Source organism: Cinclus cinclus, chromosome 6 (assembly GCF_963662255.1).
Source record: "Cinclus cinclus chromosome 6, bCinCin1.1, whole genome shotgun sequence".
NCBI classification, from domain to species: Eukaryota; Metazoa; Chordata; class Aves; order Passeriformes; family Cinclidae; genus Cinclus; species Cinclus cinclus.
In genome coordinates, this window is record NC_085051.1 from 56425228 (window position 1) to 56443083 (window position 17856).

At 39.6% G+C, this 17856-nt stretch overlaps 1 protein-coding gene across 1 annotated transcript in view; it reads left to right on the plus strand.

The window, feature by feature from the left end:
- The window catches only part of KCNH5 (potassium voltage-gated channel subfamily H member 5), a 143479-nt gene that overhangs the window by 89850 nt on the left and 35773 nt on the right, over positions 1-17856 (plus strand). The window contains exons 8-9 of the mRNA XM_062495737.1: positions 3048-3247; positions 14642-14894. Of these exons, the coding sequence (XP_062351721.1) occupies positions 3048-3247; positions 14642-14894 (453 nt within the window). The remainder of the gene's footprint in view (positions 1-3047; positions 3248-14641; positions 14895-17856) is intronic.

Consider the following 17856-nt stretch of genomic DNA (forward strand, 5'->3'; position numbering starts at 1 on the left):
GAAGAAATTTTTCCTAATTTCCAATCTAACCCTCCCTTGGCACAACTTGAGGCCATTTCCACTTGCTCTGTCACTTGGTGTTTGGGAGAAGTTGGTACCCCCTCACTAATTTTTACAATTGCAGTTTAGAGGAACATTGCATATGTTTGGATTAATAATACTCTAGCCTAGAGCAGGACATCAGGAAAATCAGATCCCTCAATTAAGCCCTCAGTTCCTTAAGGAAGGTGTTCCTATATGGATGTGTTTGGCATACAGTCAGGATAATTAGAGATCTGAAATGCTTTGGGATTATTTGGATAACTCTTAGTCATTTTTTTCCAGAAAGTTCCTTATTTTTAAATAGGCTAAAACATTTATGTAACACCATGGCTAAAGCATTCAGAAACGTTTTGTAAAAGTACAAATAGAGTAACAGATTTTATATGTAAAAATATATAGTACTTGGGTTCTTGTACATAATTTTGGGGAGATTTCCACACTGAAGAGTCAAAATAGAAACTACAATTACAGTTGGACCACTCACCTCACCTTTAGGACTGAGAAGAAGTATTTCTGCATCATTTCATCAAATTTATCTCTATCAAGTTTAGTGAAGACTGTTCCAGATTTACACACATAGAACAATTGAGTTAATGAGCGTTGCATGACTATAGGAACATAACAGGAAATGTTTGGAGAAATTCAAGTCATTAAAGAGAAGGTGAATAAATGCAGTTTGACCTAAGCAGTCCCTTCAAGAAATTACATAATTTCTCCTTCAACCTCATCTATCCCGTTTATTGTAAAGTGAGAGACTCAAGTAAAACTCTTAAATTATATTAATAACTTCAGAGATTTCTTTAGAGGTTGTTTAAATACTTTTACTGTAAAGAGAGGTACAGCCTTTTATTTTCTTTCAGAACCTTTTGCAAATGTTTTTTACTGCCAATTCCACCGGCCAAAAATAATTAAAATACAGCAGAAGAGAAATGCCCTTGGTGGCCTTTGGTTTTATTATAGGTGAGGGGTAAGACTCACACTTTTCACTTCCATATTTGCTCATTAAATAGAGATTCTCTGAGAAATCTTCACTTGCTAATTGTGGACAATATGGGTTATTGATGGAGAGCCTTAATACTTTGGAGGTGAGATGCTTATCAGCATTTCCAAACTTTTGTGGCATATGAAGACCTGCAAAATAATAAAAATCAGCTTTTTATAAATGACCTCCTTTTCTCGTTATCATGTAGAGAATGGGGATGGGGAGGGGGTTTGCAGACAGAGGTAAATTATGAAAAATCTTCTCTCTCCCAAAGCAGCTACTGGTGTACATGGGGGAGCACCACGAGTGAGGAGAGCGTTTGAGGCAGAGCTCCAAAACTGTAAAGGTTAAAGTAGGCTCCCTTTAACTCTTTGCCAAATATCCCCATGCAGTAACCTGTGAGAGGAGTGGAGTATTTGGACGAATTCAACCATTTTTACGATTTTGAATTCCAAAGGAAGGCTTTGGTTTCCAAGAGAGAAATAATGCTGAGTTTGTCTGTGCAGACTCCACAGCCTGGTGGATTCTGCCTTAGTGAGGTATTGCTGGGTAGTGTTTACAGGGATTTTGTGTGCGTGATCCAGTGATTTATTCTATCCTTAATTTATTGAAGAAACATTTTTTTAAAGTACAACTTTTCCAGGACCCTAGATTATGAGATGCAGAACTAGAATTTCTTCTCTGGCCTCATATTTTTCTACAAATCTTCTCCGCCAAGAGAAGGTAATCGGTGCCGGTTGCTTCAGACAAGCTGTTTTCACCATGGCATTTTTAGCTGTTTCCAGCCTGGCAGAGTTGAATCTCTGTGTTCAAATCTTACAAGGCACATTTTCAATCAGCCTGTGTCCTCTGGGTAGGTCTGCATGGCCAGCTGGGTTGTAGGCATTGGATTTGCAGATGAGTCTAGCTGTAGTTAGAGGTTGCAGGAAATCTACTCCTGCAGAAAGGCAGCATTTTGGGGGCAATTAGGGCATCTTTATACATTTATAATGATTTGCAGTAGCCTCTAACATCAGAGATATTTGTGCCCTCACAGACCTGATGAGATGAGTGCATGATAAATCAGCAACTGTTCAAAAGGATGAGGGATGTTGCACTTAAGAGAAGTGATAATTCATCAGGTTTGTCCTGCTGCAAAAGTCCAAAAGAGCAGAGAAAGCTAAAGAAACAGAAACAGTTTTGTGGCATTCATCCACCTAAACTTTTACATAATCCACATACTCGGACTCTTAAGTGCTGATATGTGTCTGAATGGATACAGGGGTATAGAAAATCTTTCTGTAGCTTGCAGATATGATGCAGCAATCAGAAAAGCAAGGAAAAAAAAATCTGCCCTTGCTACATCACACAGAGCATTATTCTGCTGTGTTTTCTTAAGCAGTAATCTTCAGCTCATTTGTGCTACACGTTGTGTGATACTGTTTGGTATGGATCCTGTATTTGTGATGAACTTCAACATCTGAGTTCTTCCTGGCATATAAAAAGCAGTGTGCGAAATGGAAGCACAATTCTTTTATTAGATAGGTTTTAGGAGAGCACCATGTTTCTTTAAAAATGCCACCTCTCATGTAGGGATGATGTACAATAGTAAATTGGTGTGAAACAAAGTGAGATTTCGGGAATGAGGTAGAAATGGGTTGTGTAGAGGGAAGGCATTATGCACTGAGCGATGGAAGGCATTTTTTCCTTGCACAGTGGCTTATTTCTTACAATTTGTAGGCTGCAGCTGTTTTTTTTGTTGTTTTTTTTTAAAGCAATATGGAAATACATGGCTGAATTTTCCTATAAAGTACCTCTGAGCAAAGATTATTAAAAATGACAGGCACATTTCTGTGTATTTGATGTGATTCAAAATCAGAACTAGTACAGCACATTGGTGTTATGAGATCCCAGAATATTTCTCTTTTCGGAAAAGTCTGTAATGTCTAATATAAGAATCTAAAACATAAAATTCTTTGACATTACCCTTGAATTATGATTAGCATTTAGAGCATACATATTTATTTTCTTTTTTTTTTCCCAGCTCTTCTTTATGCAACTATTTTCGGAAACGTCACCACCATTTTCCAGCAAATGTATGCCAACACCAACCGGTACCATGAGATGCTGAACAATGTGAGGGATTTCCTAAAATTATATCAAGTCCCAAAAGGCCTTAGTGAAAGAGTCATGGATTATATTGTCTCAACCTGGTCCATGTCTAAAGGAATTGACACAGAAAAGGTATGAGTACCTGAGGTAACAGTTTAGATAGCAAGAGTTTGTGTCCATTGTGTGTCTTCTTAGAAAGTGGACTGTATAGCAAGCTTTAAATTACTAACAAATTCCTAACTGCATGCTACACCTTTGCTAACAAATTCTTAACTGCATGCTACGCCTTTATTGTTTGTGTTGGGGAAAAAAAACAAACTGCTTGTTTTAAAAATGGACTCGTCTTCTGCTTTGAATGCATGCCTTTATTTTTAATTGTGGTAAATGTTTTCTGCTTTCCAGTCACAGTTTGTCTAAATGCTAAATAATTTTAATGTACTTAACTATTGAAATCAATTGGAAATTGGTCTTCAAATTAGCCAAAGAACATAATGTGGTGTCTAAAGTACATCTGTATTATCCTGAGAAGTATTGGCATGTGTGCATTGCAATTAAAGGAGTTTGATTGGCTTGGACCTTTTGCTGATGCCCAGGACGTTGATGTATCCATCAGAATAATTAGTATAAGATGTAAGGGCTGTAGAGATTGATCTCCTTCAGCTCAAATCTCTGGACTGGCACTTCAGGCCTTTGGCAGGTAGGTACAGAGAATGTGATACCCTTGGCATCTATGCCAGGGTGGCAGTCCTACAGGACTTCAGCCCTCAGAAGGATCTGAGGTCATTTGGGTTTCTTCAAAAGCTGATTTAAGAAGGTCATCTTTGAAGAGTGATTCATCGTGTGCCAGGGCTGACCTCATGTCTTGTCCTCAAGAACTCTCCTACTGCATTGCATGTGCAGTGAGTCTGTCCAGCCTTGGATATTTTGGAGAGCTGAAGGCAGATGAAGGTAGGGTTCCACCTGCAATGCCTTGAACACAAGGCAAGATAAAAGAGTTTTAGGTACAGATTTTTGTTCAGTGAGGATCAGCAATGCTCCTGTGGCTCCTGTGGACCTGGTACACGTCAGCTTAGGTTAGGCATTCAAGTTCCAGTATCCATGATTTCCCTCCTAAGAACTTAAAGGACAAGGGTCCAAAGGAGTTAAGGAAGAGTCATGACAGATGACTCTTGAAACGTGCTTGCAGAGCTTTAAAGTTCTTTCTTCAGTTGAATCTCTGGTGCAATATGGGAGAGTGATGCAGATTATTCAGGTGTGCCAGGATGAAGTCTCCGCACTGAAAAATTTAGTCTTACATCATGCTGATGCAACACCAGTTCTTTTATTTATCATCTGCTGTGAAATTCAGTTTACCACCACAAATACAGCTACTTTAAGTAGCAAAAATCCTTATTTCTTGTGCTTCAGTATGCCACGTTCTTTAATATGTTAACTTCTTGTACACTAATACCCTAACTTCCTAATCCTGATTCACACGTGTTAGAAGTGAGCTTTTCTGTTCTAAACTACTGTAAATGCATTCAGTCCTGTTGTCTAAACTTCAAACTACATGAAAATTCAACTCCCATTTGCATTTATCTTCTTGCAGTTAAGCCTAAGTCCTGTGTTACCCCACTGCAGTTTCATTGGATTTCAATGATGCTTTGCAGTTAATTAGGAGAACCTATGCTTTAATTACTGAAATTTCCTACCATAGTTTCCGCATGTCCGGTTTTATAGATGATAAAAACGTAGTTAGAGCCATAATCTCTGACTTATGGCAAGCATTGTTCTCTGGTCTGTAAGATGGAGTGGCTGCTTAGCTAGATAATTAATTTACCTGTAAAATCTGTGAATTAGGTTTTTAACAGTTTTCCTTTGGTGAAGACTTGCCTAAACGTAGGCCTGGGTGCAAACCCAATTTAAAGCAGTGGAAGTATTTCAGGAACCTCTGCATCTGAACATCAGTAGTTGGAGCTAATCGAGCTTCCCAGACAAGCCCATGGTACAGAAGAACAGAGACAAGAGAAACAATAGAACTTGAGCACCAGATAGAATATTTTGGTATTTTGCGTCCTTTGCAACTTGCAAGTCTGCAAAAACAACAGCTCCAGTGGCCTGTAGATCCTGCACAGAGCGTCCCAGGGTCTGTATGAGGGCGAGGATCAGGCAGTTTGCTTTCTGCTGCAAAAAAACCTTTAGCAGAAAATTGGAAAGCCGTGTCGCAGCCAGCCTTACATTTATTTCCACTCAGGAAGGTGTTACGATGTTCTTCACCCAACCAAGTGAGAAACCATTGTAAATTCCAGCTGAAAATTCATAGAAACAGTGGTGCAGTCCTAGAGATTGTTCATCTAGGATGGGTGGTTTCTCTTGCCTCAGGTCCTCCTTTAATCCTTCAAGCCTTGCTGTAAGAAGCTCTGCACTTAAATTGCATCCATCTTCACCAAGCCTAGAGCAGCCAGAGGATGGGAGCAGAGGGACCCCCAAGGTACCCAGTGTCATGTCAGATTTATGTTTGTGGGTACAGAGGGGATAATGGGATGCACTGCACCTGCAGCTGAGCTGCGGAGTCCAGACAGCGCTCCAGCTTGGAAGAGAGAATTATTGTTCCAGGTCTTGGATTGCTTCTCTGCACTGCTTTGTCTGACAGCCTGGACCTGACCTTAGAGGTCTCTGCCACTTTCATTTTCAAAGCTCCAGTAATGACATTCTGAGCAGACTGTTGTGAGGATATATTTGCATCACATGATTTCCCATTTTCCTTTATTTTTACAAACTTTTCATTAAGCTTCTTATTATCCTGCAAAACACACGTGTGCTCGTGAAACAGGATAATTACTGAGGAATATCAGCTTTTCTTTTCCATCAGACAGATCAGACAGTTTCCATCATCCAAAGACGTTTTTCAACCAAATATACTCTATTACATCCTAAATTGTTCCAAATATATCTCCATTGTCACACTGGAGTGTGCTTTGCAACATCATTTGCCCCAAATTTGTAAAACTTTTCATTCAGTCACTCAGCATGTTGAAATGGCTTTGTTTTGAAACCCAAATTTAAAGAACAAGAAGGAAGAATAAGATTTTTATATGAGTATTACAGTAGGTTTCTATGGTAGTGAATGATCCTAGCATTGATGGAGCAAGAATTAGCATGTGTTTCTTTGATAACTTAAGATTTTAAATGAATATACTTGAGATCAATATACAAATTAAAAGCTTGATTGAAATTACTACCACTTCACATGTGTTGGTTTTGTTGCCTCAAATATTTATCCGTGAATGACACATTTGGTGTGTAATCCCAAAGAAGATCATGACCAAAACTGATGAATCCTTGCATGAGAACTGGAGGCAAAGTGGAAGAGGTTAAGTGAAGATCTAGTCCTTGCTGCCCCTGCAGCAGGATGTCCTGAAAAGAATTTAAAACCTCAGTGTGTTTTCCTTGTTTGTGGAAGAGGACTTGGTCTTCCACACTGAAAAGTAACGGTGCTTTAAGCTCAGAATTTTGGCTTCCCTTATCTCCTTGGGAATAGCTCATCTTCAAATCCTGCCTTCTGACCACATTGCTTCAGCCCATCTCTGAGTGCTCACAAACAAGGAATTAATAATGACACTAAAAGCATTAGCATATTTATTATTATTACCTAAGGGGAAGCAAGTGGCCTCTGATCCATAATCTTAAATCACTTAAACATGAGAGCCCTCCTCTGACAGCTGGGATGAGATATGGGATACATGGACACTTATCTCCTGGTGTAACAGTGGCTCAAACAAGATGGGATTTTTTGGGGTTACTCATCCAATAATGAGCAGGATTAAAAACATGTCAAAACTGAGAAGCCTTTATGCATTAATCAGCATCTCTTATCCATCAGAACCTGGGTTCTTTTTTTTTTTTTTTTTTTTTTTGTGAGAGGTAAAAAAGAGGTAGTACTTTCTGTGTATGTGACCATTTTTAAGTAGATTTAAAAAATCTTTGCAGTAATAATTTGATATATGAAACACACTGAATTAAAATATCTTAGTTTTTATTAAAATATCCAGTCAGCAAATGAGAAATTTATAGATACTAGCTCTTCTGTAAGAAAATAGGTCATTATGCAGGAAAGCAGAACAACCATTAAGTAACATGCAGATGTCTCAAGGTCTTATCTAATGATAACACTCTGAAATGTCTGTAAAACCCAAAGATTTTCTCATCTTGACCTCTGTGCTGTTGTATGGCTAACAATTTGCTCAAAAAAGCAATTAAATAAATGTCTGTCATGTTTTAACAGTGGTTTCCTTCAGAAAAGCCATAGGTTGAACAAGAAAAAAAGTCATCTTACTTAGTTTCAACCTGAACATCAATGGAAATTGGGATAATGAGAGGCAATTCCACATTGCACTTACTAAAATGGAAATCACAGGAACATAACCCAGTGATAGAATTATTCACTTCTGACCCACTAAGCTTTCATAAAAGAGATGGATTTATGGTAAATAGACACAGGTTGTAACTTCATTAAACATTGATCTACATGAGGACAGTGCAGCTTATTCATGCTTGCTGTAAATAGGAGCTTCAAGAGCTGTAGAAATAATTTGGGATACCCTGAGATAAATAGAAGAATAAGGCTGCCATTACTGCCATGTCCCATCACAATGAGGTGTCTATAAGTGCTGGCTGGATTTCCTTATGGATGGCCAGGAGTAGAAGGCTGCCAAGCTTTGTGGCCAAAGAGAACTTCCATGACATTTGCTGCGACAGCTGCACACAGCTCCCTGCTGGAAAAGATGGGTAAAAATGTTTGGACAAGTGGTTTTTTTTCGTTGTAGAGGCTGTAGAGGTTGCAGGTCATTCCTTTCAGGTGGGGATGAGTGAACAAGGAGTCATGCCTCACTCACAGAGCTGAGCTAGGAGCAGGTGCAGTTGGAATCCATGGATCTCTGGAGAGCAGGATGCAGGAGAGATGCTGGAGATCTCACCGTCCTTCCCAGGGGTCCATGAGCAGGGGCTTGCACCAGTGGGGCTTTCTGTTTCCTCTTTATGGATTGGTTGCCCTCTGCAGGAACAGGAAAGAGTACTCACAGTTATCTCTGCCTTTTGGATGTAATATTTTGGGATTAATACAGAATAAATGGTGAACTTGTCATGCTTGAGGAGATGCCAGGGCTATGGAGCAGCTCACGAGCTTAATTCCTGGAGGAATAAGTGCCTGAGTAGATGGGCTGGGCAATTTCCTGAGCACTGCCAGCAAAGGGATGGAGCAGATAAAGGGGATGTCAGATCCAGACCACGTCTCAGGGAAGGTCTTGTCCACATCTGTTTTCTTCCTTCATTTCATCAAGTATCTTTATCTAATGCTGCATGTGAGAAAACAAAGCCTCCTCCAGAAGAAGCACAAAATAAAATAGTGCACTGAACAATTCCATTCTTCCAAGGGTGACCTTAAGTGCCAGAAACTGTTGTGACTTGAGAAATTCTTTGATGTATGACACATTCTTTCCGATGTTTCTTTGTCTTGTTTTATCTGAAAAGCTCTTTTTAAGGATAGATTTCCCAGTAGTGAAATCCTTGCCCCATTACAAGGCTGTGCAATAATTTTGCTTACTTGTTGATATGACAACAAAACTGAAAACAATAAAACCTTTAAATGTGCAGCCTTTAGGTAACCTGATATCTACAACTTGGGGTCATTCATGGATGTTATTACTCTGCCATGTTTCAGTGCCTTAGACAGACCAGTAGCCTCTGAGCTGGTGAACCACTTGATTCCTTAAAAGACTTGCTGCTGCTTCTCATCTTGCCCTGATTTTCAAACCCTTAAGCAGATTCTATCTGCATTGACAAAACTGAATTTAATGGACTCTACAGCGAATCTCTAGGGAATTTTAAAAATATCTGTAACAGGTTACTTGGTTAAAAAAACAAGTTTATTTTAGTTACGATACCACTAAATCTATCAATTTAATCGCTAGTTCAGCTCAAATATTATTAATAACAAAACAAGCCAAACTCTACTTAGATGTGATTTTCAGATTTCAATTTCAAAGCGTTTAAATCCAAGTGACCTTGGATCTTACTGCAATTAAAACAGAGCACACTATTGCTGCTGACATTCAGTTCTTAGTGCCAAGATACTCAGTAAGTTATTCAAGACCACCCTAATCCATGCAGGGTTAATTACTGCCCAGCTCCATACATCATCTTTGAGATCCTTACAAAATTACCTGTTTATTACAGAAAAATGCTGTGATTTGCCAATCAGCTGTTTTCTTGCCTTTGTCTCTTTGGCCTCTATCCAGTGCCAAATGTAACACTTTTTGCCAGGCCTGAAAAAGAATTCCATACTCAAATGAGCCAAATCTTTCTAAAAATCTGAGTAACTTGGTCAGCTGCCTAGTGAGTATTGTGGGGTTTTTGATCTTGATTCTGACTGCTGAATATGTCTGAAAACTCAGAGTGGCCTTTCTCCACAAAATAAAAAGACCTATATATGGCCTCCAATGGGTTTGAGGAATTTATTTTCTTTATTTTCAAAGGTGGCATTTTTAGTGTCTCTGATATTTGTTGCAGTTGCACATTTAAGAAACAGTCCTAGTTATTACACCACAGGATGTCAAAGCTCTTGGCTTGGTTATCAGTCAATGTGGTCTCTACCTACAACCCCCAAAATTGTGGGAATCCTGTGTGCTGAAAGAAGATTGATAAATGTTCATGATTCACTGGCTTCTGCCATTTTATTTTATTTTATTTTATTTTATTTTATTTTATTTTATTTTATTTTTTTACAAGTCTTCACAGATTCTGTAATACCTGCTATGCCATCCCGTAGTGTTTTCCAGCTGGGGAAGATATTTTAACAAATACTTAAACCTGTAAATCCATCCTAAAAGATATTGTTTGGATGCACTCTTAATGTGTGCAGTTTTTGTTTTGATTCATTTGCTTTTGTTTGAATATTTTATAATCTCTGCTCCCTGTAGAACTCTTTGAGCTGTTCAGGAAGCTTATCTTGAACTGCCTGCACATGCTGAGGAAATGGATGAGAGAGTTAAAAAATCAGATGGAACCTCCAGGGGAGTTTAATTCCCCACCCCTACAGATCTCAAGTTGAAAAGATTGTGAGATGTTTTGTGCCAATTCCTGGTGGTATTCCAGAGCTGGTTCCTGCCTTTCCCCATGTCTAGCAGCAACCACAAGCCATTCTCTCACTGTCAGCATTTTCCATGTGAGAAGAACAAGTGATGGTGATGCTGTTGAGTCTTTGCTCTGGGAGTTGTGCTGGGGTCTGTATCAGCTGGGTGCCAGTGGTGGTGGCAGAGCTCAGCAATTGTCTTACTCTGACTTTGAGGAGATTCACTTTCCTGTGCAAAGAGGGAAAATGATAAATGTTCTGTGCTTTCCTTTCTCCTCCCTCATCTCTGTGGTGGCTCAGGTCTTTGTGAATACCTGTGTGCTGTTCAGGGAGCCTTGTTTCTTTCCTTGGTGAAGCCAACAAAGATTCTCCTTGGGGTAGAATTCAGCTTTTTCTGATTTTGCACTGATACATAGCAAGTTCTGTTCTTTCATGCTTCCTGGACATGTAGGGGAGAGCTGGCTGCAGAGTCTGTGGCTGCAGATTTATTACAGAGCAAATTCTGCAGCAGCACAAGCACCTGCCCCCTCCAAGTGCTCCAAACCCCTCACTTAGCAAAGCATTGCTATCAGCGACCTGAATACCCTGCCTGCCTTACAAACTGCGTGTTTCACTGCAAAAGGCCATGGAATCTCCAAGGAAATCTCCTCTTAAGAAATTTGTCTGGGTGGTTTTTTCTGCGCTGCTGAAAAAACGCACAGGGCAGAACCAATGTCCCAGCTGAGCTTTGGTTCTGTTTCCAGGGTGTGTTGGAGGCATTTTTTTCACAGTGAAAAGATTCACTGAGCATTGCAGGATGTCCTTTCCCTTAACCTGTTTTTTTTCTTTGCATGCTCATGTGTACATCTGTGCACACTATAGACACAAGGACAGCCATGGTTATATTAGTTTGTATTTCTTTGGTTGCATGTTGCCTTAAAAATGTTGATACTTCAGTGAGAACAATTCACAATAAGAATGTCCAAAGTCTTGTACTATCAGTAAGGGGTCGTTTTCAGGCGAATATTCGTCTGAATTTGAAGTGCTCAGTTGAAGAGCATGAAGTAAACACATAGCTGAATGTTGCAATTGTCTATCTTTGCTCTCTTTTTTCCCTACCTATATTTACATGTATCTATAGCAGTCAACAATGCCTTGCTAAATCTTCTAATATTAAACATTTGTTTTACTAGCCATCAGTTTCATTCTCTGTTTTCAATGCCTATGTAGCAGGCAAGAAAACTTAAATTAGGCATATTTATTCCTGGCTAACCTTTAGATCATTACTCATTTACTGCTGATACAGTTGATAACTGATATCTCCACATATCTCTGTTCAGTGATTTGTCATTAGGAGAATCATGTTATCATGCCATCAGAAAATTCCTGAATTATGCTTTCTGAGATTGTCTTTATACAATGGATTTCTTTTTTGTCTCTTCATATTACAGTGTGTAATGATAGATATGCTGCTTGTGTCGAAAAAAGATAATTCCTTGAGAATTCACTTTTAATACTCTGTATTTAAGTCTGTATTTGTGAGAAAATGCTATGCTGCTTTGCATCCAAGTGACTTTTATTCTTGAGGGACACAATTATTTTACATTCCAAACAAAAAAAGGATCCTGGAACATCTCAGAATCTTACAAGAACAACCTCTGCAGCAGTTTAACCAGATTTTTCTGCAGCTTGGAAGCTCAAAAGCTAAAATTTGGTAATCAGTCATGTATGAACACAGAAATTTTTCTTAAGAGCAATGTTTGAGAATTCCTAGCTTGTGGCCTTATTAAGTCAAAAGCACTTAAATTTCTGAAAGCATTAAAGGGACATAAAAAACTTATAACCATGATTCAGACCCAAGAGTAGATAAAAATGTTAAAAATCATCAGTCATGGTAGAAAAGAAAGCAGAATTTTTATTAAGTTACTATTGAGATGAAGAAAGATGGCATGTTTCTGTTTTATTGTAATAAAGACAAACTTTCTCTTTGATCCACAGGTAAGGCTAAGGTAAAACAATTACTCTCAAAAGTAATTTTTATTATTTATTTATTTGTTTGTTTGTTTGTTTGTTTATTTTTGTGCCCATGTTTCTGCTGGTAAATGGAATGACTCAGGTGAATAGGCATTTGTAAAATTGACATTTGCCCCTACTAAATTATGGAAATGTGATACAGAATATGATCTACAATGACTCAGACAAGATACTATTACTAATGCAAATGGTGGCTTCTAGAGAATATGCCTTGTCAAACGTGTTTATTACTATTTTTTATGATAAAACATATCATACTTATGCAGGGAATTTTTTTGTGTTCTGTACAACATTTTGTTGCAGAAAAATATCATTAACTCAAATTGACTTACTCTGTGTTAACTAAAATAAAAACTAATTATCTGGTAGCTCTGGGAAGTTGGTTGTAAGCAAGAAAACCTCATGCAGGGGGAAGTTTCCAAAGAGAGCCTGTGCTTCATAGTGTTAAGCAGACAAAGCATCTTCTATTTCTCTTGTTTTTTACAAGACTGAGAGGTGACCTGGCCATAATATACAAACACCTACATGTGGAAGAGACTTATGATTATTGCTGGTCTTTTATCTCAACAAGATCATGGATTCTCTGGCTATTGGCTGAAAATTTAAAAAAAAACCATAGAAACAACACATGTTTTGGAAGAGAGTAGCTGTCTGTTAGAACAAATATCTGTAGCTTTTGAAAACATTAAGTAAAGGCTTTCTAGGTTATAAATTCACCAGGTATTCTGAGATTGATGGGAACACTTGGAGTGGGAGAGGTTAGTGCATGTGGTTACAGTAGCCCCTTCTCACCACACACTGTCCTAGTACAAAGAATGGGAGGATAACTTCTATTTTACCTTTCTGCATTCATTGTGTCTTTGATCCCAAAAGGAACTTTGGAGCTATCTAAATAAGAAAATCACTAAATATTATTATTAAAATATTAGTTATTTATTCTTTTCATATTCTATGCTTTAGGAGCTTTAGTAATGCTCTGCAGTAATTTGTTTTATACCTCTCCTGCATTAAACAGAAATTAAAATAATGGCTTGAGTTCATTAACATGACCATTTTCCTCAAAGCTTAGTCAGGGTTACCAGAGTGTCCCTCTGCTATTATTCCATGATAGTCAATTCATTGACTCAGTGTCCCTGTCTCCCGCACTGTTTGCAGAGCAAGATGCCAGATTAATTCCATACAATGAGAAATTAATCAGTACTATTGATTTGCAGTCTTCTTGATATGAGACTTCCAGGGTGCTCTTAGTCTCATGCTCCCTTCTATCATTTATCCGAGAAAAACATTAAAACATTTTTATGTTTCTCAGTGCAATTAGCTACTGTGAATTTTGAGGCTATAAGGATGTTACTGTGTATAGGAAGGTGTGCAAATATTAAAAACACAATTTACAAACCCAACAACACCCACAGGTTTTCACTTTATTTTTTCAGGTATATTTGTGTTACTGTTTCAATAGGGAAGGCTATTTAAGGTAAGAAACTAGTTGAAGGTCGTCTTAAATTGATCTACAATAAAGAGGTCTTCATGGTGGACAGTTCTTCACTCACTTTTACTTTACATTTCATGGGGTTTCATTATATTTCCTTTTTCCTCCAATCTCTTTGGTATTTCTAGTCTGTAAGCCTCTCCTGGGCAGGTAATTTCTTGTATATCTCACTGAAATTGAGCCCTGGGTGTGTCTGGACATGTGTTGGTAAGTGGTCACCTACATCATGACTTCTAAAAGCTGAGTGTGAACAAAATCTGGTGTTTTTCTCTTGTGGATGGTCTGACTTTGCATGTCCTCAAGTTCCTTCAGCTCTGTGTGTCTGTTCTGTGCTCCTGCGGGGATTGAGCATAGCAGCAGGCAGATAGTCTGGGCACCAGGTCTGGAGGGACACCCACAGACAGGACAGAGCATTTCCACCTGCAATTCTGGAAAAGGAGTGTGAAAACTGTTAGGAGTCAGCACAGTGTAACAGAACAGTCCTGTCTTCCACATCACCCTTCCAGTGAATACCACTAGATGGGTAGGAAAAGACTACCCCAAATCAGGATAATCCCACCAGAAGCTTTCTGACATGACTGGGTGGATGGATGATGGATGGATGGATGGATGGATGGATGGATGGATGGATGGATGGATGGATGATGTATGGATGGATGGATGGATGGATGGATGATGGATGGATGGATGGATGGATGGATGGATGGATGATGGATGGATGATGGATGGATGGATGATGGATGGATGGATGGATGGATGGATGGATGGATGGATGGATGGATGGATGGATGGATGGATGGATTTCAAGGTTCCCCCCAGGCACATCTTCAGACCCATCCATCTGGTTTTTTCAAACAGCAGTGGCCTTGCTGTCACATGCCCAGCTGATTATTTTTCCATCTTTTCTTTTACCCAGGTCCTGTCGATCTGCCCAAAGGACATGAGAGCAGACATCTGTGTGCACCTGAACAGGAAGGTGTTCAATGAGCACCCTGCCTTCCGGCTGGCCAGCGACGGCTGCCTGCGAGCCCTGGCCGTGGAGTTCCAGACCATCCATTGTGCCCCAGGGGACCTCATCTACCATGCTGGGGAAAGCGTTGATGCTCTCTGCTTTGTGGTCTCAGGATCCTTGGAAGTCATCCAGGACGACGAGGTGGTGGCTATTTTAGGTACTGTGATCTTTGCTGGAGTGCTTGTGGTTTGTGTGTGTTTTCCTTTTGCTGAGGTTTGAATATTAACGAGTACTGCCTAACATCAGCTGGGACTATGGGAGGCTAGCAGTTGTCATAAGATGGAGATGCTGTGTCTCCAGAGATCCTTCTCTAGAAGCAAATCCTTTATCTTTTCTGCCAGTGGGAGTGCTTTCAGCCCAGTACTGGTCACAGCTACAGTGTCTCTGAGCAGAAGAGAATGGCATCTGTGTGCTTGACATCTTTAAATGGCCTGCTGGAGGAAATGCACATTGTTTTATATTACTCCCTCAGGAGGATTTCCACATTAACCTTTGCACTGGGATTTTCATTTGTCTATATTCTAGCCCAGAATAACACCTGCAGTCTCTGCAAGTAGGCAAAATTGTTGCTTATAGTGAGCTGTCTTTAAAGAAAATAGAGTCTGATCTGACTTTGAGAAAGGATGGGGTTACACCATGCATCAAACCACACTCATGAGAAGTCTGAGTAATGGGGCTATTTAGGTAAAATCCCCCCTGTGCTGTCTGCTTTTGGGAAAAAGCACAGTGCAGACCCTCATTAGCTTGGATGGCTTTGGGAAAGGTGAGGCACATGGTTGGACTGAGTGGTCAGCACTGGTGTGGAGGCAGGAATCTTCCTCAGAGGTAGAACTATATGGAGGAAAAACTGGTGACTCTGCAGAAAAACTGCCCAGGGCCTGCCTTGCCTGTTTAAAATAGACCCATTTATTTTAGAACACATATCCTCTTGGATACTTGCCTTCTCTTAAGATGGAGCTGTCACTCCCTGAGGGCAAATCCACTGGGTTCTTGGTCCTACGTCCTAGTCAGACCCCACTGAAGCTCTGTGCTTCTTATTCCCTCTAAGGGTGGCTCCAGAGGGCTCCTGATGTGTTTCCCTAAAAATGTGCCTGTGCCTGGGACTGTGGTGGGATTGGGCAGTGTGGGGATGGAGTTGCATGGAAACAGCTCCCCCAGGGCACCACTTGGATTCTCCCAGCAGGAGTATGAGCTGAGGAAAACACACATCCACACTCCTTGGAAATACCTGCTGCACCTTTCTTTATTCTAGTGTACACTAGAGTTTTGAAAAAGAGAGATTTAATGTAAGAATGAATCTGTTTCCATATTCAGACGTCAAGTCATTGCAATGAAAGCTCCTAAATCAACAATTTCCATAGGAAATTATTCCTTGTATTCCAGATCACTGGACCACTTCATTTTTATAATTAATCTCAGTGATGATATCTTATATTTGCTTACAATTATTTAGAAAACAAAAGTCTTGAAAGGAAGTAACAGTATTTAAACAAATAAATTGTTTTTGCAATGAAACAAATACGTAATTTACTGAACTAAGAGCTATCACTAAATGGATTACATGCAAAACTTGATTGCATTTATTAATGAATATTGCATGTTTGGAATGACATAACAGTAAGAACTTTGTGTTTCTACCTTTTATATGTATTAAATCTAGTATCTAAGTTAATCCCCATTTGACAGAGAGACTTTTAACCATATCAGGTTAAATGAATTATCTTTAATTACCAAAAGTGCCTTCAATTCTTCCATGACTCAGAGCTGTGTTCATCATGTACTACAGGGATTTGCAGAATGTGTAAATGTAACTTAAAGCAAAATAAACTGCTTCCCCTAGTCCTAGAACACATGGAAGAGTTTTTTCATGCTCTGACAGATTATTTAGTAGAATAGTGAGCTGAGTAATTATGGGATATTTTGTCCTTAAAATTCACTTGTGGAAGACAATCTCTCCCACTTGTAGTTGCAAAGACATTTCTAGTGGCATCTGCTGCATCTGAAAGAGCAACTGCAGATCAGACAGTGAGAAACGTAATTTTTATTGATCTGTTCTGTCTTGAGAAGTTCAAGCACAAGGAACGTGAATCTGCCTAAGGGGAGACCAGAGTTTAAAAAAAACTAACTAATGGGAAAACCTCAGTACCTGCTCCAAATGCTCCAAGCATCTGCTGCCACACTGGTTTTCCCACGGAAAGTCAACTTGCAGGATTGTGCTGCCAGTCTGTCCATCTTCTCCCTCAGCAGTGACCTAGAGTAGAGTAAATTCAATAAGTATCCTTTGGAAACTTGACCTCATTAATTTCCTATGAGAGCAGGAATGAACAGGACATACTGTCTCCAGCCCCTGCTCCTTGCAGAGGAAATAATAGTGCCGTGTGGTTTAATGCAGTAGTCTGTTATCTGCCTTGCTTAAAGAAAGAGAGAGGGAGAAGGGATGGTTTTTTTTGTTTTTTTTTGTTTTTTTTTTCCAACCATGCTTACCCACAGATGGATGGTTTGATGTGTTTTTAAATGTTGACTATCCAGGAAAAGTTAAGAACCATCATGTCCCATCTCTTACATTCATGCTTCCATGTGAAGTGCAGGGCTTCATCCTCCCTAAGGTCCTGGCATAAATCACTCCATGGATTTTGCTGCTTTTTCCTTTATCATGTTCCTTGCCTCACAGTCAGAGTGAGCTGGCACATCCAACCTCCCTGCCTGCAGAAGCTGTCCTCGGGAGACTTGGCATCATGTCCAGGTGCTTTTTTTTTTTTCCACCTTCATGGAACAGCTATCCATCTTTTTATTCAGCATCAGTTTTCTTGCCTCAACAGCGCCAGCTTTGGTGTTTCCTGTGCTTGAAATCAGGTGGAGTCTGGTGACTGACAGGGCAACTTGCAGCACTGTGACATTTGTTCCCCCATGGTTTGATTTTTTTTCTCATTTGTGGATAATTAAACGCCCAGCCGCTGCACTAATCAGCATTACAGAAACACGAACAGTAAGAGAATTACTCCAATTGTAGACCTGCAGTTTTTAGGACCCATTAATGGAGATATCCAGGTGCCCCGTTACGTTCCCCTCATCAGTCACCTCCCCTTCTCCAGGGCAGTGTCCCACCTTTTGCAGGTCCT